This window comes from Phocoena sinus, chromosome 16, assembly GCF_008692025.1.
Source record: "Phocoena sinus isolate mPhoSin1 chromosome 16, mPhoSin1.pri, whole genome shotgun sequence".
NCBI lineage: Eukaryota > Metazoa > Chordata > Mammalia > Artiodactyla > Phocoenidae > Phocoena > Phocoena sinus.
Genome location: NC_045778.1, coordinates 47,894,327 through 47,913,323, shown reverse-complemented (window position 1 = coordinate 47,913,323; position 18,997 = coordinate 47,894,327). Strand labels below are relative to the sequence as shown.

The following is an 18,997-nucleotide window of genomic DNA, read 5'->3' as shown; positions in this document are numbered from 1 at the left end:
GTATTCATGACACCCTATTCAGTTTAAACATATTTTTCTTCCTATTCCCTGTACCTTGGTTTATGTAGATACTTTTAATTATGAATGTTCTTTCCAAATGATTTTATTTATTCTTTTTGGTTGAGAATTATCAGTATTTCCTATACCTCATTTTTTCTCCCTGTCATCCCTATTGACTTTCACAGAAATAGGCTTTACATTTCCATCTGAGCCTTTTTTTATTCCTCTCTCAAGTGTCTCTGCTTTTAGTCCTCTAAATCAAGTTAATGAATCATCGGCTATCTCAGGTCCTCTGACACCTGATCCCTGAGTAGAAGCTCAGGGCTCTGGTCTCCTACACTAAGATTGACTACAGACTCTGAGCCAGGATTCGCTGACACTGAAAACACACGATGGGCTCAGCTGTCTGCAGCCGTGTTTCTTCTCACATCCTTCTTTGACCACCGCACGGAAAAGTCTCAGAAACATATGGCCTGTCTTGGAAACCCCCTGGTACTCAGAATTTCTTATGTGGAACTACATTTTACAGGAATAAAAATAATACAGCAAAACATCTAAAGCTCTGAAAACACATGCAGAGACCTCTAAAAATACAACAGTATAACTTTTAAAAATTGTGAATCACTACGTTGTACACTTAGAACTTAAATAATATTGTACACCCACTATACGTCAAAAAAAAAAGTTTAAAAATTCCAGACATACTGTTGTTTGCGGCACAATTTATTATCTGGTCATAGTATTTGGGCACATTAATAGGTATTGATTTAACTCCATTGTAACCTCTCTTGAGACAAAGCAACCCAAAAAGAAAGCTTCAAAATGTGCAAAAGTAATAAATATCAAACTTTCTGATCTAAAATGTATAAATATAAAATGTCAGTCATTTCTGGAAACATCTTAAGAAAATCCAGCAACCACAGGTCCATGGGTAAGTGTCTGGCGTGGACGGTGCTAATCTTCGGAACATATCACCTCAGATCCAGTACGATTATTTTTATGTCTTTTACCAACACATGTTTGCATATCTAGGAAAGAAAAAATTGGCTTTACCTCATGATGTTTAACATGATTCTCTTTAGGGAGGGAGTATGAATTTCCTAATTTAAAATGTTTCTAATTTTAAAAATATTTCCACTCAGAACAAATACAATCATATGTATTCATTTTCAACAAGAAGAAGATGTTTACAGAAGGTGCAAGTAATTTTCATTTTAAATAAATTCTAAGTTCAAAATACTTTCTCTGACGTCACAGCCAGGGAACAGCCAAGCAAACAGAAAAGGACTCAAATAATGTTACTTTGGGGCTATACAAAGCCAATCAAAAAAATAGGATTACAGTTTTCACTGAACTGTTATGAAAAACTAATTTGGCCATATCAAGCAGAAATAATTCAGGACACATTTAATATCATTTTCTTTAATAATCGTTTGCTTGCTGGGACCCTGGAGAAAACTGTTAATTGTTTAAGTATCACACAGATATGTAAGTGGAAAGGAAACTTTAGGTATAATCAACTGCTACAGAAATACTGTTATTCTTTTGTAAGTAAAATAGTAATGACAAGAAATCAGAAGAAAATACAAAGATTGCTTAATTTTATGAGATAAGAAAATTCCAAAGTAAGCAATAAAGTGTTTTATCCTATATTATATTGCTACTATTTCTCTCCTTAAAAAAAAAAAAAAAGAGGCTTATGTGTTTTATAGCTGGAAGTCTCTACCTCTTAATCTCCTTCACCTATTTCACCTGCAAACCCCCTTCCCTCTGGCAACCACGCATTTGTTCTATTTATGACTCTGTTTTGATTTTAGATTCCACATGTAAGTGAAATCATATGGTATTTGTCTTTCTCTGTCTGACTTATTTCACTTAACATAATACCCTCTAGATTCGTCCACATTGTTGCAAATGGCAAGATTTCTTTTTTTTTTTTTTTTTTGGCGGTACGTGGGCCTCTCACTGTTGTGGCCTCTTCCGTTGCGGAGCACAGGCTCCGGACGCGCAGGTTCAGCGGCCATGGCTCACGGGCCCAGCCGCTCCACAGCATGTGGGATCTTCCCAGACCGGGGCACGAATCCGTGTCCCCTGCACCGGCAGGTGGTCTCTCACCACTGTACCACCAGGGAAGCCCCAAGATTTCATTTTTTTTATGGTTAATATTTCATTGTGTGTGTGTATGTATATATATATATATATATATATATATATATATATATATATATGACATCTTTTTAAGCCACAGGGGTGTAATATATAGCATAAGGAATATGGTCAATAATATTTTAATAACTTAGCATGGGGACAGATGGTTACTAGACTTATGGTGATCATTTCATAAGGTATGAAAATGTCACTATATTGTATACCTGAAAGTAACATATTACATCAACTATATTTCAATAAAAAAAAAAGGAGGGGGTGAAAAATAAACACTATGTAAAAAATAACCAATGTTGTCTACTCACACTGAACAGCCTGGGGTCCTTGGTGTGTGGATGAAAGCCCTTCTTTTTACAAGCGGAAACCTCAAGCATGCCAGCATTGGTGAGCCTAAAGATGCCGGTGCTAAGTTTCAGAGTGAAAAAAAGGTACAAAAATTAAGGAATATTTGGGCTTTCCAGATGCTTTAATTTGAATGGCACAAGCATACATATTCTTCAAATGGAATGGGGAAAGAAACGACACACTAAAAATTTTACAGTGATTTTTTTAAACCAGTGTTGTGCTGACGGCCTAGAGGAAGACTGAAGAGACCAATGCTACTGCCAAGTGCCTGAACTGCTGTGTGAGACCTTGGGAGAAAAGCTGAGACCCCATAGGAGGAAATTACAGGTGATGGATATTTCTAATTTCTCTACTACATGCATATCTCATTTGATTGTACTTCACTTTATTGCACTTCGAAGATACTGCATTTTTACAAATTGAAGGTTTCTGGCAACTCTGCATTGAGCAAGTCTACTGGAGCCATTTTCCAGCATTTGCTCATTTCACATCTCTTTGTCACATTTTGGTAATTCTCACAATGTTTCAAACTTTTCCATTATTATATTTGTTCTGGTAAAGTGTGATCAGTGATCTATGACTCGCTGAAGACTCAGATGATAATTCGCATTTCTGAGCAATAAAGTATTTTTAAATTAAGGTATGTACGTTGTTTTTTTAGACATAACGCTACTGCACACTTAATAGTCTGCAGCATAAACATAACTTTTATATGCACTGGGGAACCAAAACATCCGTGTGACTCACTTTATTGTGTCAGTTGCTTTATTGTGGTGATCTGGAACTGAACCTGCAATATTTCTGAGAAATAAATCGTATTTATAGCTGCAGTAAATATTTACTGAGTGCTGGCTGTGGTGCCAGGCACTATGCTAAGCCCTTTATGTAGACTATCATCTAGTTTCACCTTCACATCAATCTGTGATGGATAAGTATCAGGGATGAAGAGACTGAGGGTCACAGTGGTCAGGTATCAAACTGGGATCCCAGTATCAGTTTGTCTGATTCCTCTGCTCATAATCGTGCTATGATAGTCACTGTCCTCCACATTTAGGAAGGTTTTGGAGATAATTAAGCTAAGGCTGGGAATTTTCTTCTCTCTCTTTTTTTTTGGGGGGGGGGGGGCGAACCATTCAACATGTGGGATCTCAGTTCCCGGACCAGGGATGGAACCCGTGCCCCCTGCAGTGGAAGCACAGAGTCCTAACAACTGGACCGCTAGGGAAGTCCCCAAGGCTGGAATTTTTCTCACAGCAGAAATCATACAATAGAACTAAGATCTCAGACGGCAAACTGGAATAACATCTGCTTTATCCACTTCAAGGTTATGTAAAGAAGGAAAACCAGTAATTCTACCACGGAAAGGACCTTAAAAAGCAAAAGATGGCAGACCTACAAGTTATGGAAGCCAGCAGGCACCAGTCTCTTTTTCCCAAGGGCATGGTTTGCCTACTTATCCAAGTGCTACCACCTGGTGTGTGGACACACTTGAACCTAGCAGACCCAGACAAAGCCTTACTTGAACCCTCTCAATAGTCACACTTACTCTTTATGCTTCGGTGAACAGACAATGGCAATGGCCTCTGGCAACATGAGCTGATAAGAACAGTGAGTGTGGAGGTCAACACTGGATAAGAACGCAGTTTGGGTTGGATGCGTCTATAAAAAGAAAAGAGGACACCTTATTGGACAATCCTATTGGACAATGAATAGCTGAGTGCTGGCCAAAGTCAGAGCCCATGCCAAGAAAAAAACTCTAGTTATTTGCTTTTTCTTTTTTTACCATCATTAATCAAATGAGGATTCTGAAAATGTCTTGCTGACATAATCCTTCCCTTTATGCATCTATAGAATAACTACAACTTCGAGAAGAGGCTCTTGGGAACGTTTATGTACTTTCTGCTTATTGGGATAACATAAAACTGAAAATTTGCCAAAGCCTTTACATAGATCTTCATTTAATCATCACAACTCATCTGGAAGATATTTAGTGTCTCAGTTTTACGTACAAGGATCCTGAGACTCCTTTAAGGAACTTGCTCACAAGGAGCACAACTGTGACTGGAAACCCAGAGACACTTATATACAACACCGTGGACATAAAAGGAAAAGTTTCGCTGAATATTCCACACTATGCTGGTATCCCTTCATGGATCCCCGTTCCCTACAGATGAGGGAACAGAGCTCTCCGAGGTGTTGAAGATGTTTGGGACTCATCTCGCATGACCAGAGGGAAGGGGAGACTATAAATTAAAAGAGCTTTCTTCCAGGTTTGGGGCTACATACAGACCTGTGTTTAGGAGAGACAAACACATGCACCCACATGATTTGTAATTCACAGCAAACCCCAACCACCCTTGAAAAAGGGATGCAACCACTTAAATCATGTATCCAACATCCCCATCATGCTGGGTCCTGGCTCCATCACTCCCTAATTGTATGACACTGCAAAGATTCCATAACCTCCTCATGCCTATTTCAGCAATTGTAAAATAAGGATAATAATCATTTTCTTCATGGGATTGTTATGAAACTTAAATGAGACAATCCATGTAAAATTCTTAAAACAGTGCCTAGCACAGAGATAGGAATCAAAATCATTAGCTTTTATGATTGCTGTTGTTATTGCTGTTTTTATTGTAATGTCATCATTTTTAAATTTAATTTTTATTTTATATCGAAATATAGTTGATTTACAATGTTGTGTTAGTTTCAGATGTACAACAAAGTGATTCGGTTATACATATATAGATATCCATTCTTTTTCAAATTCTTTTCCTATATAGGTCATTACAGAATATTGAGGAGAGTTCCCTGTGCTATACAGTAGGTCCTTGTTGATTATTTTATATATAGTAGTATGTATATGTTAATCCCAAACTCCAAGTTTATCCCTCTCCCCCTTTCCCCTTTGGTAACCATAAGTTTGTTTTCTATGTCTGTGGGTCTATTTCTATTTTGTATATAAGTTCATTTGTATCATTTTCTTTTAGATTCCATGTATGTGATATCATATGATATTTGTCTTTCTCTGTCTGGCTTACTTCACTTAGTATGATAATGTCTAGGTCCATCCATGTTGCTGTAAATGGCATTATTTCATTCTTTTTCATGGCTGAGTAATATTCCATTGTATATATGAACCACATCTTCTTTATCTATTCCTCTGTCGATGGACATTTAGGTTGCTTCCATGTCCTGGCTATTGTAAATAGTGCTGCAATGAACATTGGAGTGCATGTATCTTTTCGAATTATGGTTTTCTCCATATATGCCCAGGAGTGGGACTGCTAGATCATATGGTAGTTCTATTTTTAGCTTTTTAAGGAGCCTCCATACTGTTCTCCATAGCAGTTGTACCAATTTACATTACCACCAATAGTGCAGGAGGGCTCCCTGTCTCCACACCCTCTCTAGCATTTACTGTTTGTAGACTTTCTGATGATGCCCGTTCTGACTGGTGTGAGGTGATACTGCATTGTAGTTTTGACTTGCATTTCTCTAATTTAGCGATGTTAAACATCTTTTCATGTGCTTTTGGCCATCTGTATGTCTTCATTGGAGAAATGTCTATTTAGATCTTCTGCCCATTTTTTGATTAGGTTACTTGTTTTCTTGATATTGAGCTACATGAGCTGTTTGTATATTTTAGAGATTAATCTCTTGTCAGTTGCTTCATTTGCAAATATTTTCTCCCATTCTGTGGGTTGTCTTTCCTTTTGTTTATGGTTTCCTTTGTTGTGCAAAAGCTTTTAAGTTTAATTAGGTCCCATTTGTTTATTTTTTTATTTATTTATTATCTTTTTTTTTTCATTACTCTAAGTGGTGGATCGAAAAAGATCTTGCTGTAATTTATGTCAGAGAGGGTTCTGCCTATGTTTTCCTCTAAGAGTTTTATAGTATCCCATCTTACATTTAGGTCTTTAATCCATATTGAGTTTATTTTTGTGTATGGTGTTACAGAGTGTTCAAATTTCATTCTTCTACATGTAGCTGTTTTACACTTTTGCCAGCACGTCTTATTGAAGAGACTGTCTAATGTTGTCATTATTAACTAGAGGGCATAGGCGCAGAGAAACCGCTTCATGCCTTTACACATAACTATGATCTGTTGAAGAAATGCAAGATTTCAAAACCTCTTTCTACTTTAATAAAATGAAGGTAAAATCCATTGATACCTATTTATAGAAAGATAATTGTCCGGCAGGGAAAAAATAACTATTGGTCTGCAAAGACCTAGATCAACTGAAGAACAGAAATTAACTTTTAAGGCCCAAATCTTTAGTGAGGGCATGAGTGGGAGGGTCTGACTGCCTGTTACCTGATTCAGTGAAAACCTTCTATTCATACATAGAGCCTTCTATGCCTTGATGAAAAAGTAAGAAGTGTTCAAAGAAGCTCTAGTGCTATGGAGGCAGCAAGCAGATTGTCAAACAGACAAATCACTTTCCCTTCAACTTATTTCCAGACTGAATGCACACTGTTAAGACATTCTGTTGTTTGTTTTTGTTTTGTTTTCATTGTTTCTGTTTTGTGTCTTTGTGTTGCACCTTAAGATATTCTGAGTCCTTCATTTCTGCCAAGAGGAATCACTCCAGCTCCAATAAGGACAGCTCTCCCATGGGAGAATGGTGCTCCAATCCCATGCCCCCATTCTATGGAGATAAAAATGATGATGATGATGGTAATGACAATGATGACAACATCATCAGCTGATGCCATTTATCACAATTGAATAACATGCCAGGCACTGAACTAATCACTTTTCCATGAATTAATTTTACAAGATGAGATGAGTGCCGTTATCATCCCCATTTTACCAGGTGAGGAAACTGAGCTAAGCAGAAGAGTAAATAACATGCTTCAGGGCATAGAACTAGTTAAGCTGAGACGTCTAAATTGAAATCCAGATCCGTCTGATTCTGATTCAACCTTTCTTTCCTGTGACCAATTTATATCCAAAAAATGTTAGCTCTGGAATTTGTTGCTATCGTTATGCCAATAAAGACCATCACAAAAAAAAAAAAAAAAAAAAAAAAGACCACCACAAAAAGTCATTACAACCACTGAAGTTTAGAAATACAACATGTTACTGATTTCATTGAACCATAACAATCTGACATGGTAAAATTTAAAAGAAGCAAAGTCTTAGGATTCTAAAATTATGCTAAATTCATTATTTAAATGACTTCATTGTTGCATACATTATATGTACATGTCATAAGGGAAAATCTTTTGTTTCTGATCTGGGAAATGTTTTATGAGATAAACTAACACTGACTTCTCAACATAAGCGTAATTTAACTGTCATTCTTTCTCAGTTTATGTTACAATTGCTTTGCTACAATTTGTTTTCCTTTAAAATGCATTCTTGTTACAGAAAATTACATCAAACTAAATAATGCCTTTAAAATGACCCAATTTCTAAGCAAACGGTAAGGCCCATACTGGTAAGGAAAACAAACAGACATACAGAAAATTTTTGCAAAGTCTTCATTATAAATAATTTCTTGTATTTGAGAGGTGATTTATAGTTTTCAAAGGGCTTTCACATCTAGTATGTTGCTTATAGCTCATACAAATCGGTGAGGGAGAGAAGGCATTCATTAGCTCTACTGGATCAATGAGGGAACCTGGAAACAGGACGCTAGGAGTCCTGATCGAAGGACTGTTACAGGCACACAGTAATTTGCAGGTGGAGCTAGGACTAGTCTCCTCTGCCCTCCTGAATTACAAAACACCAAAAGCTTGGTGATTGTGTGTGTGTATGTGTGTGTGTGTGTGTGTGTGTTGAGGTGTGGGTGAGGATGTGTGTCCTGCCCCTCCTCAACACTTCTCTATAAAGCAAGTAAAATAAAAAATGCCTCCTTCTCACTCTTCAGAGGCCCTTGGCGGTCCCTAGGATGTGCCCTGGAAACCCTGACTAGCATCTCATGCCGTGAGATGACTTGTTCCTACCCCAGGCCCAGATGCGTGAGACTGAATGGAAAAATGTCCCCAGATAGATGAAACCATGGATAGGAAAAGTCCAATATCATCACCAAATATCATCAGCTACAATATTCTGAGTTCCTAGAAAAAATGTGCTAAGAAATTCACTGACATTATCTCACTATCACACGAAGTCCATTATTATGGTCCCCACTTTATGGATGATAAAGCTGATGCTCAGATTGCTTAAATAACTTGCCAACATTCCTACAGTGAATTCTTAGCAGAGCTGATGTTTAAACTCACGTCTTTTGATTTGTAAGCCCTTTCCTGCTCCTATGGTGGCCTGGTGGATGTTGAAACCCAATGTTTTCGGCCCTACTCCGTGGCTGTTTATACAGCGACGCATACATCCTTGGCCTGTAGGGGAGGTGAAGTGGAGGGTAAGGTCCCTATTTGATATGTACAAACACCTTTTTAAAAGAGACCTTTTCAGAAATTTTCTTAAAATAATTTACTTTAGACACACAGCCATGGGAAAGAGAATGTTAATAATTGTCTAATCATATTAGTTAAAAATCTGCCTAGGTCTCCATTAGACTACATAAAATCATCAAAACAAGTCAGCTGATTTCCAAATGTTTATCTCTCTTTCAACTTGGGATGGTAGGAAAGAGCATACTATAGCCCTCTCCAAATCTGGATTTGACAGATGTAGACACGGCCTAACATTGAAGAAAATGCTTTAAAACGATGACATTTATTCCACTTGAAAATTTTTTAAATAAGAAACTATTTCTTAAGTTAAACTTCCTCCAGAAGGAGAACAGCCCGCCAAAAAAATAAATACATAAACTGAAACCCAAAAGGTGAAACGTACGTGGATCCATCCCAGAGTGAGGAGATTGTGTTGATCCTGAACACCGAATAATTCTTCTACATTCTCCACTTCGCAATAGTCTGGTCCCGCAGACTGTTTTGGCACGATTAAGTGGGTAATAGTAAATTCATTATGTGTCTGAAAAACAAATAGCAAAGAGAATAATAGGCATCTGACAGAAAAAAAAAAAGCCTGAGTAGGAAGTATAATGTTTTAACAAGACTAGAAAGTGCCCCGACCCATCACAATTCAAAAACAAAGCCCCACACTTGAACACGGATCATCTGCCCCAAATTTGAGAGTCAGTTGTTCGGAGCCTGAAACCCATTTTCACAATATAAAATGTATCATAAATAGGAATTAGCATCCTGGGCTGGTCCCTGGAAGTTTAGCTAGTAAATAATGGTGTGTTATATTACATCTGCAGTGGAAAAAATCAGAACAAAACAGTAGCAGGTTTATTTGGTGGGGAGATGCTAAGTAAATAATTTTGTGGTTTTATTGAAGGACATTTCTAAGGTTTGTGAAGGTTGATGGTCTTGTTTTTAGTTTATTGTTATTTAATTTCGCGTGAAGATTTACGACTTTCTTCTACTATGGGGGGAGGGGTTGGGGGTGGAATTCACCGGGATTTTCCATAATTAAGGTAATGTTTTGGATTGGCAATTAGATAAAGAGAAAGGAAAAACAAATTGTCCCTCTTAGGTAAAAGATAAGAGTTGAAAGGAAGAGGGCTGTAAAGTAGTGATAGGATCCTCAGAAAAAAGAAGTTTGTGTGCTGAGGAGCTGTCCATCCTTGCCCAGCGCCATCTTGTCTCTAGTCTTAAGGCACTTCTGCAAACTGGGCCCTATTCCTTTGGCCTTGATTACAACACTTCTCTCCATCCCAGCCCCTCCTTTCATGGCTAACTTTATGTATTCTAAACGTATGTAGTATAAACATCGGCTTTCAAGGAAGCCCTTCTTGACCCTCCCAGGCAGGGTTTCCCAGTTACACCTTCCCATGATACCCTGCACTTCCACTGAGAGCACCCAGCTCCATTTATAATTAATCATCTCTCTGGTTCTTTATAAGCATCACACGGCAAAGACTGAGGCTGTTGTAGGTGACTGAATGCCTGTCTGATGAAGGAATGAATGAATAATGAATCAATGAATGAGTGAATCAAACTAAGTATAAGACGTGGTGCTGGGGAAGAAGCATCCATAGCATACTGCCCCCTGCAGGGCAAAGAAGGTGGCTGTGGGGAGGAGATGGCAGGTCACTCTCCTTTGCTTGTCTCCTGTGTTTCTTCTGCCCTGGGGGAAACGTGACGATGCAACACTGGAATATAGTAGGAGAATGTGTGTTGATGAAACATCCTATTCAGTTAAATAACAGTTTCCAAGTAAATGTTTAGGGATGAAAATGTGTCTGGACTTAGAAACATAAACTGATACCCCACAGAGGGTACAAAGGCACTTCCAAAGACACATTGTTCCTCTTTCTTGAAGTAGGAAATTAAATGTATCTTCTCTCTTTTATCTCCTTCTAGTTTGATATTGTCTTTCATCACTTATTTCTGATAAAATCTTCCATACTTAAATATGACCTGTGCTATAAGATTGCAGTTTGTTGAAACTACTGCCTTAAAGAAAACAACAAAACCCTAGCTTTATTCTGCATGTATCTGAAAAAGGGTGGCGAGATTATACCTACCACAGACAAAAGCAGGTTGGGTTAATCACAGGAATATATGTGAAACTAACAATTGCAACGGAAATTTGATTCAGAAAACTAGATGGTTCTGGAAATCCGAAAGCCACCCTTTTTCTAAACAAAGATTTAACTTATGGTTTGATTAGTTAGTTCTTTACAATAAACTTTCATAGTATCTCTGAAATTTTACAATCCATTTTCTAGAATGATAATTCCATTAATAATGACAGTAGTTTTATGAAATTAATCTATATTAAGTTAATTTCATAATGTTTACGAAACTTAGGGTGCTCTTGTTTTGCTCAGCTTATCACAAGAAAGCCAGCTCTACTGAAAGTATCCTGTGCAGGGAAGATGTGAAACAAAGACCATACCAGTTTCCCACAGAGTATTCCACAGGTTTCTATTCCTCTCACTGTATTAGATTCTGCCAGGAGCAGAAATCTGTGGCAAAGATCTTTTGATAAAACGACGTATCTCAGTCCTTCAACCACTAAATCTAAGAAACAGAAAAGGGAGAAAAGACAAAAAGAAGAAACCTTACGTCCCATCCTTCAAAACTGTTTTTAGCAAGTGACTGCAGGTAAATATAAATTTCAAAAATGAAATAATCAGGTGCTCCACTTTCTGTATTTCATTTTAAAACTTGTAAAAGTGAACATTGACTAGAAGGAAGGTAAAATTACCCCTTGCATATAAATTATTTATATACAAGTGGGAAGGTGCAAGCACTTTTACATCTTTGTGCCTTATATCAACTACTTACATGTATGTGTGTGTTTTCTTTTGGCACAAAGTGCACAGGCTGCATAGAATATATCTCATATTCTATAAGTGGTAGGATTAATCTTTTTTTGTGTTTGCCATGTGTTACTTATATCTTATGAAAGCTGGTGATCATTAGGTAAAAGCACCATGTTTTTTGAGATAATTGGCAGTAGAGTAATTTATAAAATGGTTGCTTATCATAACTCTTTCAAAATAAATGGAAATATAAATTCCACTTAACAGTGTCTGCTGGGAAATTTTCCTGTTTGGTTTTGGAAAGCTGCCAGCACTGATGTAGCAGTCCAGGCAGCACTAACTTTTGGCAGAAACACATAACCCCTTTGGAGGTTAACACCCATGTGTACAGATCCTCCTGGGCCAGGGAAATGCTAAATATTTAAATTTAATGACTGAACAAACAAGTTTTCCAGCATCTTCTTTCCTCTCCGGTGTGTTTACCTTTAGGATTCAGTGCTTCTTGGTCAAAATACGTGAAAGGAAAAAAAAATGCTCGGAGTTTTTCTCTCTTAAGATCTCTGTACCACGATCAAATACAGTGCTGTTTATCATGGAGCCTCTGTTCTACCAGGGGGTAAATCACGTTTCCGGAATTCTGGGGTTACATATAGCAAAAGTCAGGTGATATTGTCATTCACACCACATCATGTAGGGGAACTACCACAACTAACAATAAAATGAGGGGACCCCTCCCAGATGTCACAGAAATATGGTTCCATTAGAGGAGATTCCATGTCTTGTGGGGTGCATTTCCTCACTTACTCTGAACAGCACTTAGAGTTGCAGCTGGCTTTAAGGCCCTGTTTACGGGAGGCGAGTGGCCAGCGTAATTGGTTGCATCACTTTTATTAGGCTGATCTGCAAATACATTCAGCAAGGAATTGTTCTGGTGTGTGGAAAAGCAGGACAAAGCACTCCCATCAATCTGCTCTGACTGCGCTGGAGTTTCCTGGCTTCGCATCTGACTCCGGGCTAATTCTTGCTTCTTGAGCTGATCTTCGAAAAACAAGAACTGCTCCGATTCTAGCTGCTGCTGGCGCATCTGAGCGATCCGCTTCCTTTCTGCCTCTATCAATCTCTGATGCTCCAGTTTTTTGAGAATTTCAGCTTTATATTTGTTCTAAAAAAATGTGGTTGCCAGAAGAAAAGGTTAGTTTCCAAGGCAAAAGCATCAAACTGGGATTAGACAGTTTCAATCTTCTAGCAGACGGAGAGACACAGCTAGATACTGCGATATGCCCACAGGGACACTCCTGAGACTGCCAGGAAAATATATAACATCGTGGCAAAAGCCCCTTAATCTGATTACGGGAGCAGTTCTAAATCCACTCATATTTTACCAGAGACGGGCCAGGACAATCAAGTTCCCTCCACCCTCCTATGCTTTTAAATATTAGTAATCGAAGTCAGGATTGTCTGCAGAGCCTGACTGATCAGACCATACCTCAGAAATAGTTATATCACCCTGGACTGCACTGTCCAATATAGTAGCCACTAGCTACATGTGACTACCTAAGTTTAATTCAAATGAAATGAAATTAGAAATTCAACTCCTCAGTTCTCACTAGCCACACGTAAAGTACCACGGGCTAGTGCCCCCCATATCAGAGAGTGCCAAATAGAGCATTTCCATCATCATACAAAGTTCTATGGGACAGTGCCACCCTAGAAGCTTTTGCATTTGACTCTATAACTCATACTGCTGGAACTTTACGGAGAAGGGGGAATCACTAACAAATGGTTCTCAGAATGTGGTCCAATCAACTCTATCAAAACAAACTACTAGGAGTTTTGTTAAAAATGAAGATTCCGGGCTTCCCTGGTGGCGCAGTGGTTGAGAGTCCGCCTGCCAGTGCGGGGGACACGGGTTCGTGCCCCGGTCTGGGAGGATCCCACATGCCGCGGAGCGGCTGGGCCCGTGAGCCATGGCCGCTGAGCCTGCGCGTCCGGAGCCTGTGCTCCGCAGCGGGAGAGGCCACAACAGTGAGAGGCCCGCATACCGCAAAAAAAAAAAAAAAAAAAAAAATGAAGATTCCCAAGCTCCCCAGTCTTAACAAAAATATCCAGGCATTATTAGGTCAAAGAATAAATCTTTAACAAGCTTCCCAAATAATTCTGATGAAAACTAGACTTTGGGAGCTACTATAAGGCAGGGGTGAGGTGGGGGACAGAGCTTACAGCAGTGTAAGCTGACATCATATCAGCTTACACTTTGATATGCACTCTGGGTCTTGTTATAGAGCAGACTGGCCTTCAGCGGGTCTGGGGTGGGGCCTGAGAATCTTCATTCCAACAGGCTCCCTGGTGATGTGAGTGTTGCCTGTAGCAAAGGCTTATCAGTGTGTCTGTTCATCTGTCCAAGGCATAAAGCCTGTCATTCTATCCCCCAAAGATTTCTACATGTCATATACTTGGAATCCTACTGTGGGCTAGGAAGTAACTGGTGTCACCAAAGGCAGACCAGGTAACAACTGCTGAGGCCACTCCTCCCAGAGTGCTCCTGAGAGGACTAGCATGCATATTGCTGAGTAGGGAAGGGAGCTTAACTGGGCTGTTAAATTAAATCCCTTCCTGCTATTCTGTCCAAGCCGCCAAAATCACTTTTATCTTTTATAGTTCAAATCAAATCATCAGTAACCCCACTGGAGGAAATCTTCTCATCTCAACATTCCTTCTGTCGCTCAGTGCAAACAGCTCACTCAAACCTGCCTTCTAGCTATACCAAAGGAAGCAGAGAAGGCCTGTGACCACACTCCGAGGTAACAAGATTGGACTGAACTGAGAGTCAGTAAAAGTGACAACTTCCAAAGCACATAAACACATAGCCAAACAAAAAAGCAAAACAACCTTTATCATTATGCTGTAAACATTAAGAGTTCAAGTGTTGAACTGAAGTATCTTATAGACTGACTGGTCAGCTTCTTCTTTCAATGCCCTTCAGTCTCAGACATCATTTTCATTTTCACTCTCTACTTAATAAGAATCCAGGAGCTACCACCCCTTGGTGATATGATTACATTTCACTCATATGGTTAGCCATTATTCCATCTGGATGTTATACTGATTACAATATTTAAGAATCAAATTCACATTTCCAAGGCATACGTAATTAGACACATCAGAAACCATATACTGTTCTCCATACCGCTCTTACTGTCTCCTTTCATTGCTAAAACGCAGCCATCTGGCTCAAGATTACATTGGCAAGAGTTGGTCTAAAAGCTCTGCTTAAATCACTGTAAGAAGTCTATTTTCTAATGCTTCACTTTATTAGATGTTGACAGGAAATAAAAATACCACATCCTTGGTGCAAGTGCTTAACCAGGATACCAACATGAATTTTTTATGGGTTTTACGTCACTGTATTTTTAATTTGAATGCATACGACATTTGAAAAACTCATTAAAATGAAATTCAAAAAATATTTGCACAGAAAACAGTCATGCAATAAATATACCAATTGAACTTACTTCACTCTGCAAATATTCTTGGTATTCTACGTTATATTTCTTTAAAAGGTCCTTTTTCAATTCATCTGTCCTTGGGAATGCAATCTCCTTCAGTTTCTTTTAAAAAATATATATATACATATTGATTAGTGGGATTTTCAGTATAGTCAGCTTTCAGATCATCAACTGAGAAAGAAAAACAGCTGGTATGTGCATTAGAAATCAAGACACAAGTAACCAAAGATGATCGTGGAAAAATCAATCTTTTCTAGGGCTCCAAAATATAACTTTTCAGTAGAGAAGAGAAAAAATTATCCTCTATGTAAGACCTTTATCGACTTCACTGGTTAGGTAAGCATCTTGTTCAGTAGGCACCTCATTTTTAGGTAGTGGGTTTGTAACTGCACATTCCATGGTAGGTAAATTTTACAGCATCATAGTTAGAAGGGACCTCAGAGAACACCATAAGTAGGGATCCCTAGGCTTAACAGACTGTAAAAAAGGAACTCAGGCACTTTTTATAAAAATATAGTTTCCCAGGCCTAACCCAAGACCTACTGAGACAACATGTTTAGAGAAGGGATTGGGATCTGGATCTCAAACAATTTCCCAGTGATCATAATGCAGGAAAATCTGATACAGTCCAGGCACCCACCAGCCCCGCCTTTGTAGAGATGAGGAAACAAAGGCCTAGAGGGATTGAAAAGCTTGTCCAATGTCATACAACTAGCTAATGGCCTCATTAGGACTAAAACTCCTAACTCTAGCCAATCTTTTGTCATCCATCCATCCGTCCATCCATCCATCCATTTATTCAAGCACAAACAGAAAATGTATATGCTTTTGGAGAATACTTTCCCTAAAAGTAAAAATAAGAATAACCCTAAATTAGAGTCAAAGAGTCACCTTGGCAGCCTAAGACCTTGGTTTTCATACAGAATTTTCTGAGTTTACGTGAACAAGAGAATTGAGGGGAAATGCTACTCAAAGGTCTGATAATGAATGACCCTTCAGATAGTGTACAGAAATTTTAAAATGTAGATGACCGTTTGACAAAAATTTGTGTTCTGCTTACAGGCACCCCCAGACCTGACATAGCTGGTAAGAAAGCTTTTATTCTGTTATGTGGTAAAATATTTTTTGAGAGTAATTTAAAATTTCATACTGTGATTGACTTTGTATACATTGTTTTACCTTCCATCATATAAAATCAATCCAAACTACTTAAGACAAATGGAAAACATTTAAAAATGTTATCTAAAAGGATATATTCTTAGCTAAAGATATTTGGAACTATATATGCAGCAAATGTTGATGGTAAATAAATACATTTCAACAACCTTCTTTTTCCTTTGGAATATTTCAGGACACTCACTAAACACTTTGTTGTCTCATAGGCTAGTACTATAAGAAGAAAATGACTAGAACTTTGTGGCTGACTTAATAATCAACACTGATATTCAAATAGGTTTTGGGTTCAGAATTGTATGGAATAATCAAAACCAGCCAAAATGACTGTCTCAAATAAGTATGGGGAAATAGACAACCATTCTCTCAATCTCTGGGAGGAATCAAAATAATTCCTTCTTCACGTCTTAATATGATTAAGTATATTCTTGATCTTTCTTTTTTTTTTTTTTTTTTTCTCGTTTCAAGTAGACATTCCACAGTAATGATGATTAAAGGTCTAGGAAGAGATCGAAACATCATAGCTAATGGAATGAATCTTTTGCTCTTAAACTCTTGAGAGGATGAGACAGAGGAGGAGAGGAAGGGGATGAATCAGTAATGGATACTTGTGGAACATTTGAACCCCGGGGGGAGAGTCTATCCCACAATACCTTCATAATATCCTGCTTTTCGGGTACTGCACATTGCTGGTAATCTCGATGGTTAGGAAGCTTTTCTACAAACAAACTGCAGAAAAAGAAAACACGTCCTTAGCATTAAATGACAGAAAAAGCTCAATGATGGCTTCTAATTTGAGAATGAGCCTCCTTTTCAAAAAGGACATGGTTAATAACATTATTTAACCTATATTCTTTCCATTTGCCTTTCCATCAAAGGTTGGCCCAAGTATGATTTTGGCATTACAGGGTACTTAACTGTAAGCACTGAGGTTAAGAGAGTTAAAGTTGGGATGCTCCCTGAAGAGACCACATCACTTTGGTTTTTCTCGGGTCTTCGGCACTGTATCCCACTTGAGCATCATTTTACTTATGTGTAGTGCTGGCAACACTGAGGATCATGTGAAAATGTAAGAGTCTGGAAAGATGGATGTAACCCCTTCTCACCATTGAAAGACTCAAAGGGCCACTGATGAATCAGTAGTGCCATGGTGTCTATATTAAAAACTCTTAAATGAAAATTCATAACTGAGAGAAATGTCAGCCAGAATCCTTAATGGATTAGGAGGTGCTAATTAAGAGTTAATTATTTTTCATCACCTTTTGAGGAACAAGGGACAATAAAAATGAAGGGAAATTAGTACAGCAAACCAGATACATTGCTTCCAGGTAAAGTGAATGTATTGTTCCACAAGGGCAGGAAATTCTGTTTTTGTTTTTTCCTTATTGATGTATTCTTCGCCTGTAGAATGGTGTCCCTCTCATAATGAATGTTCAATAAATATTTGTTAAATGAATGAAAAGCTCTTAGAGCAAATACTATTTTTGATCAACTAATATGTTATAACTACTGATGTTCTGTTGTTTACAAATCACACATACACTCATCACCTCATCTATAGAATACAGAGGAAAGGTATTATAACTCTTATCTCTCAAATAAGAAAATTAAAGCCTAAAGAAATTACATAAGGTGTGTCAGTTGCCTAAGGCTTTTGTAAGTAGCGTAAAGTCATAGACATTTAGAGTTGAAGAGACCTCAGAGATTTTCACCCATAAGTCTTTCATTTATGTAGATGAGGAACTGAACTCACAGAGGATAACTGAATTACCTATGGTCATATCGTTAATGACAGGAGAGAATTCAAATATTCTGATTACTCAGTAACTCAGAGAGTGTAGTGGCCCTTTACCACACTTACGTGTGTGTGTGCAAAACCCAGAAGAAGGTGAAAAAAATATTATCATTTAGTAACTTATAGTTCAGAAACTAAAATGGAAAATGTGTGCTATCAATGACAGTTTATAACGTCCAATTTCATGGTTATTGCTTAACTTTATAGAAACTTGATTTTTCCCAGGTAGGATGAATGTTGCCAACCATTCTCTAAATTTCCAAGAAGTTAAGTAACTTGAATAAAGTGCAGAGCCCACTTTGCACACCATATTAACTGCCTTTAATTTCGCCCATGGTAGAATCATGGATGCAGTATTTAAAACAGTTGATCTTTTCAGCTTCTCGAATGCTCTCAGGTTAAGTCCCCAACTAAACTAATACAATTAATCAATGTGTGATTTCCAGTTAAAACAAAAATAAGGGGTTCAGCTCAGATGAAATAATTTTTGGTAACAGGAGATCCTCCCAATCAGTAAGCTGGCAAATTGGTATAGAAAACCCAAATCCCATTTCTAGGATATCTTACTAACAAATATCTATCTAATGTGAAGTGTGATTTTTTTTTTTTTTTTTTTTTTTTTTTTGCGGTACGCGGACCTCTCACTGTTGTGGCCTCTTCCATTGCGGAGCACAGGCTCCGGACGCGCAGGCTCAGCGGCCATGGCTCACGGGCCCAGCCGCTCCGCGGCATGTGGGATCTTCCCAGACCAGGGAACA

The 18,997-nt window shown here is 38.2% G+C and overlaps 1 protein-coding gene across 2 annotated transcripts in view; it reads right to left on the bottom strand.

Annotated features, from left to right (window-relative positions):
• Positions 1 to 205: 205 nt before the first annotated feature.
• STAMBPL1 (STAM binding protein like 1) overlaps positions 206 to 18,997 on the bottom strand; it is a 44,098-nt gene continuing 25,306 nt past the window's right edge. For both annotated transcript variants that reach the window (XM_032608576.1, XM_032608577.1), the window contains exons 4-11: positions 17,098 to 17,173; positions 15,278 to 15,373; positions 12,570 to 12,927; positions 11,396 to 11,520; positions 9,323 to 9,460; positions 4,058 to 4,170; positions 2,472 to 2,571; positions 206 to 1,028 (exon numbers count right to left, since the gene is read on the bottom strand). In XM_032608576.1, the coding sequence (XP_032464467.1) occupies positions 972 to 1,028; positions 2,472 to 2,571; positions 4,058 to 4,170; positions 9,323 to 9,460; positions 11,396 to 11,520; positions 12,570 to 12,927; positions 15,278 to 15,373; positions 17,098 to 17,173 (1,063 nt within the window). In that variant the 3' untranslated portion in view covers positions 206 to 971. The remainder of the gene's footprint in view (positions 1,029 to 2,471; positions 2,572 to 4,057; positions 4,171 to 9,322; positions 9,461 to 11,395; positions 11,521 to 12,569; positions 12,928 to 15,277; positions 15,374 to 17,097; positions 17,174 to 18,997) is intronic.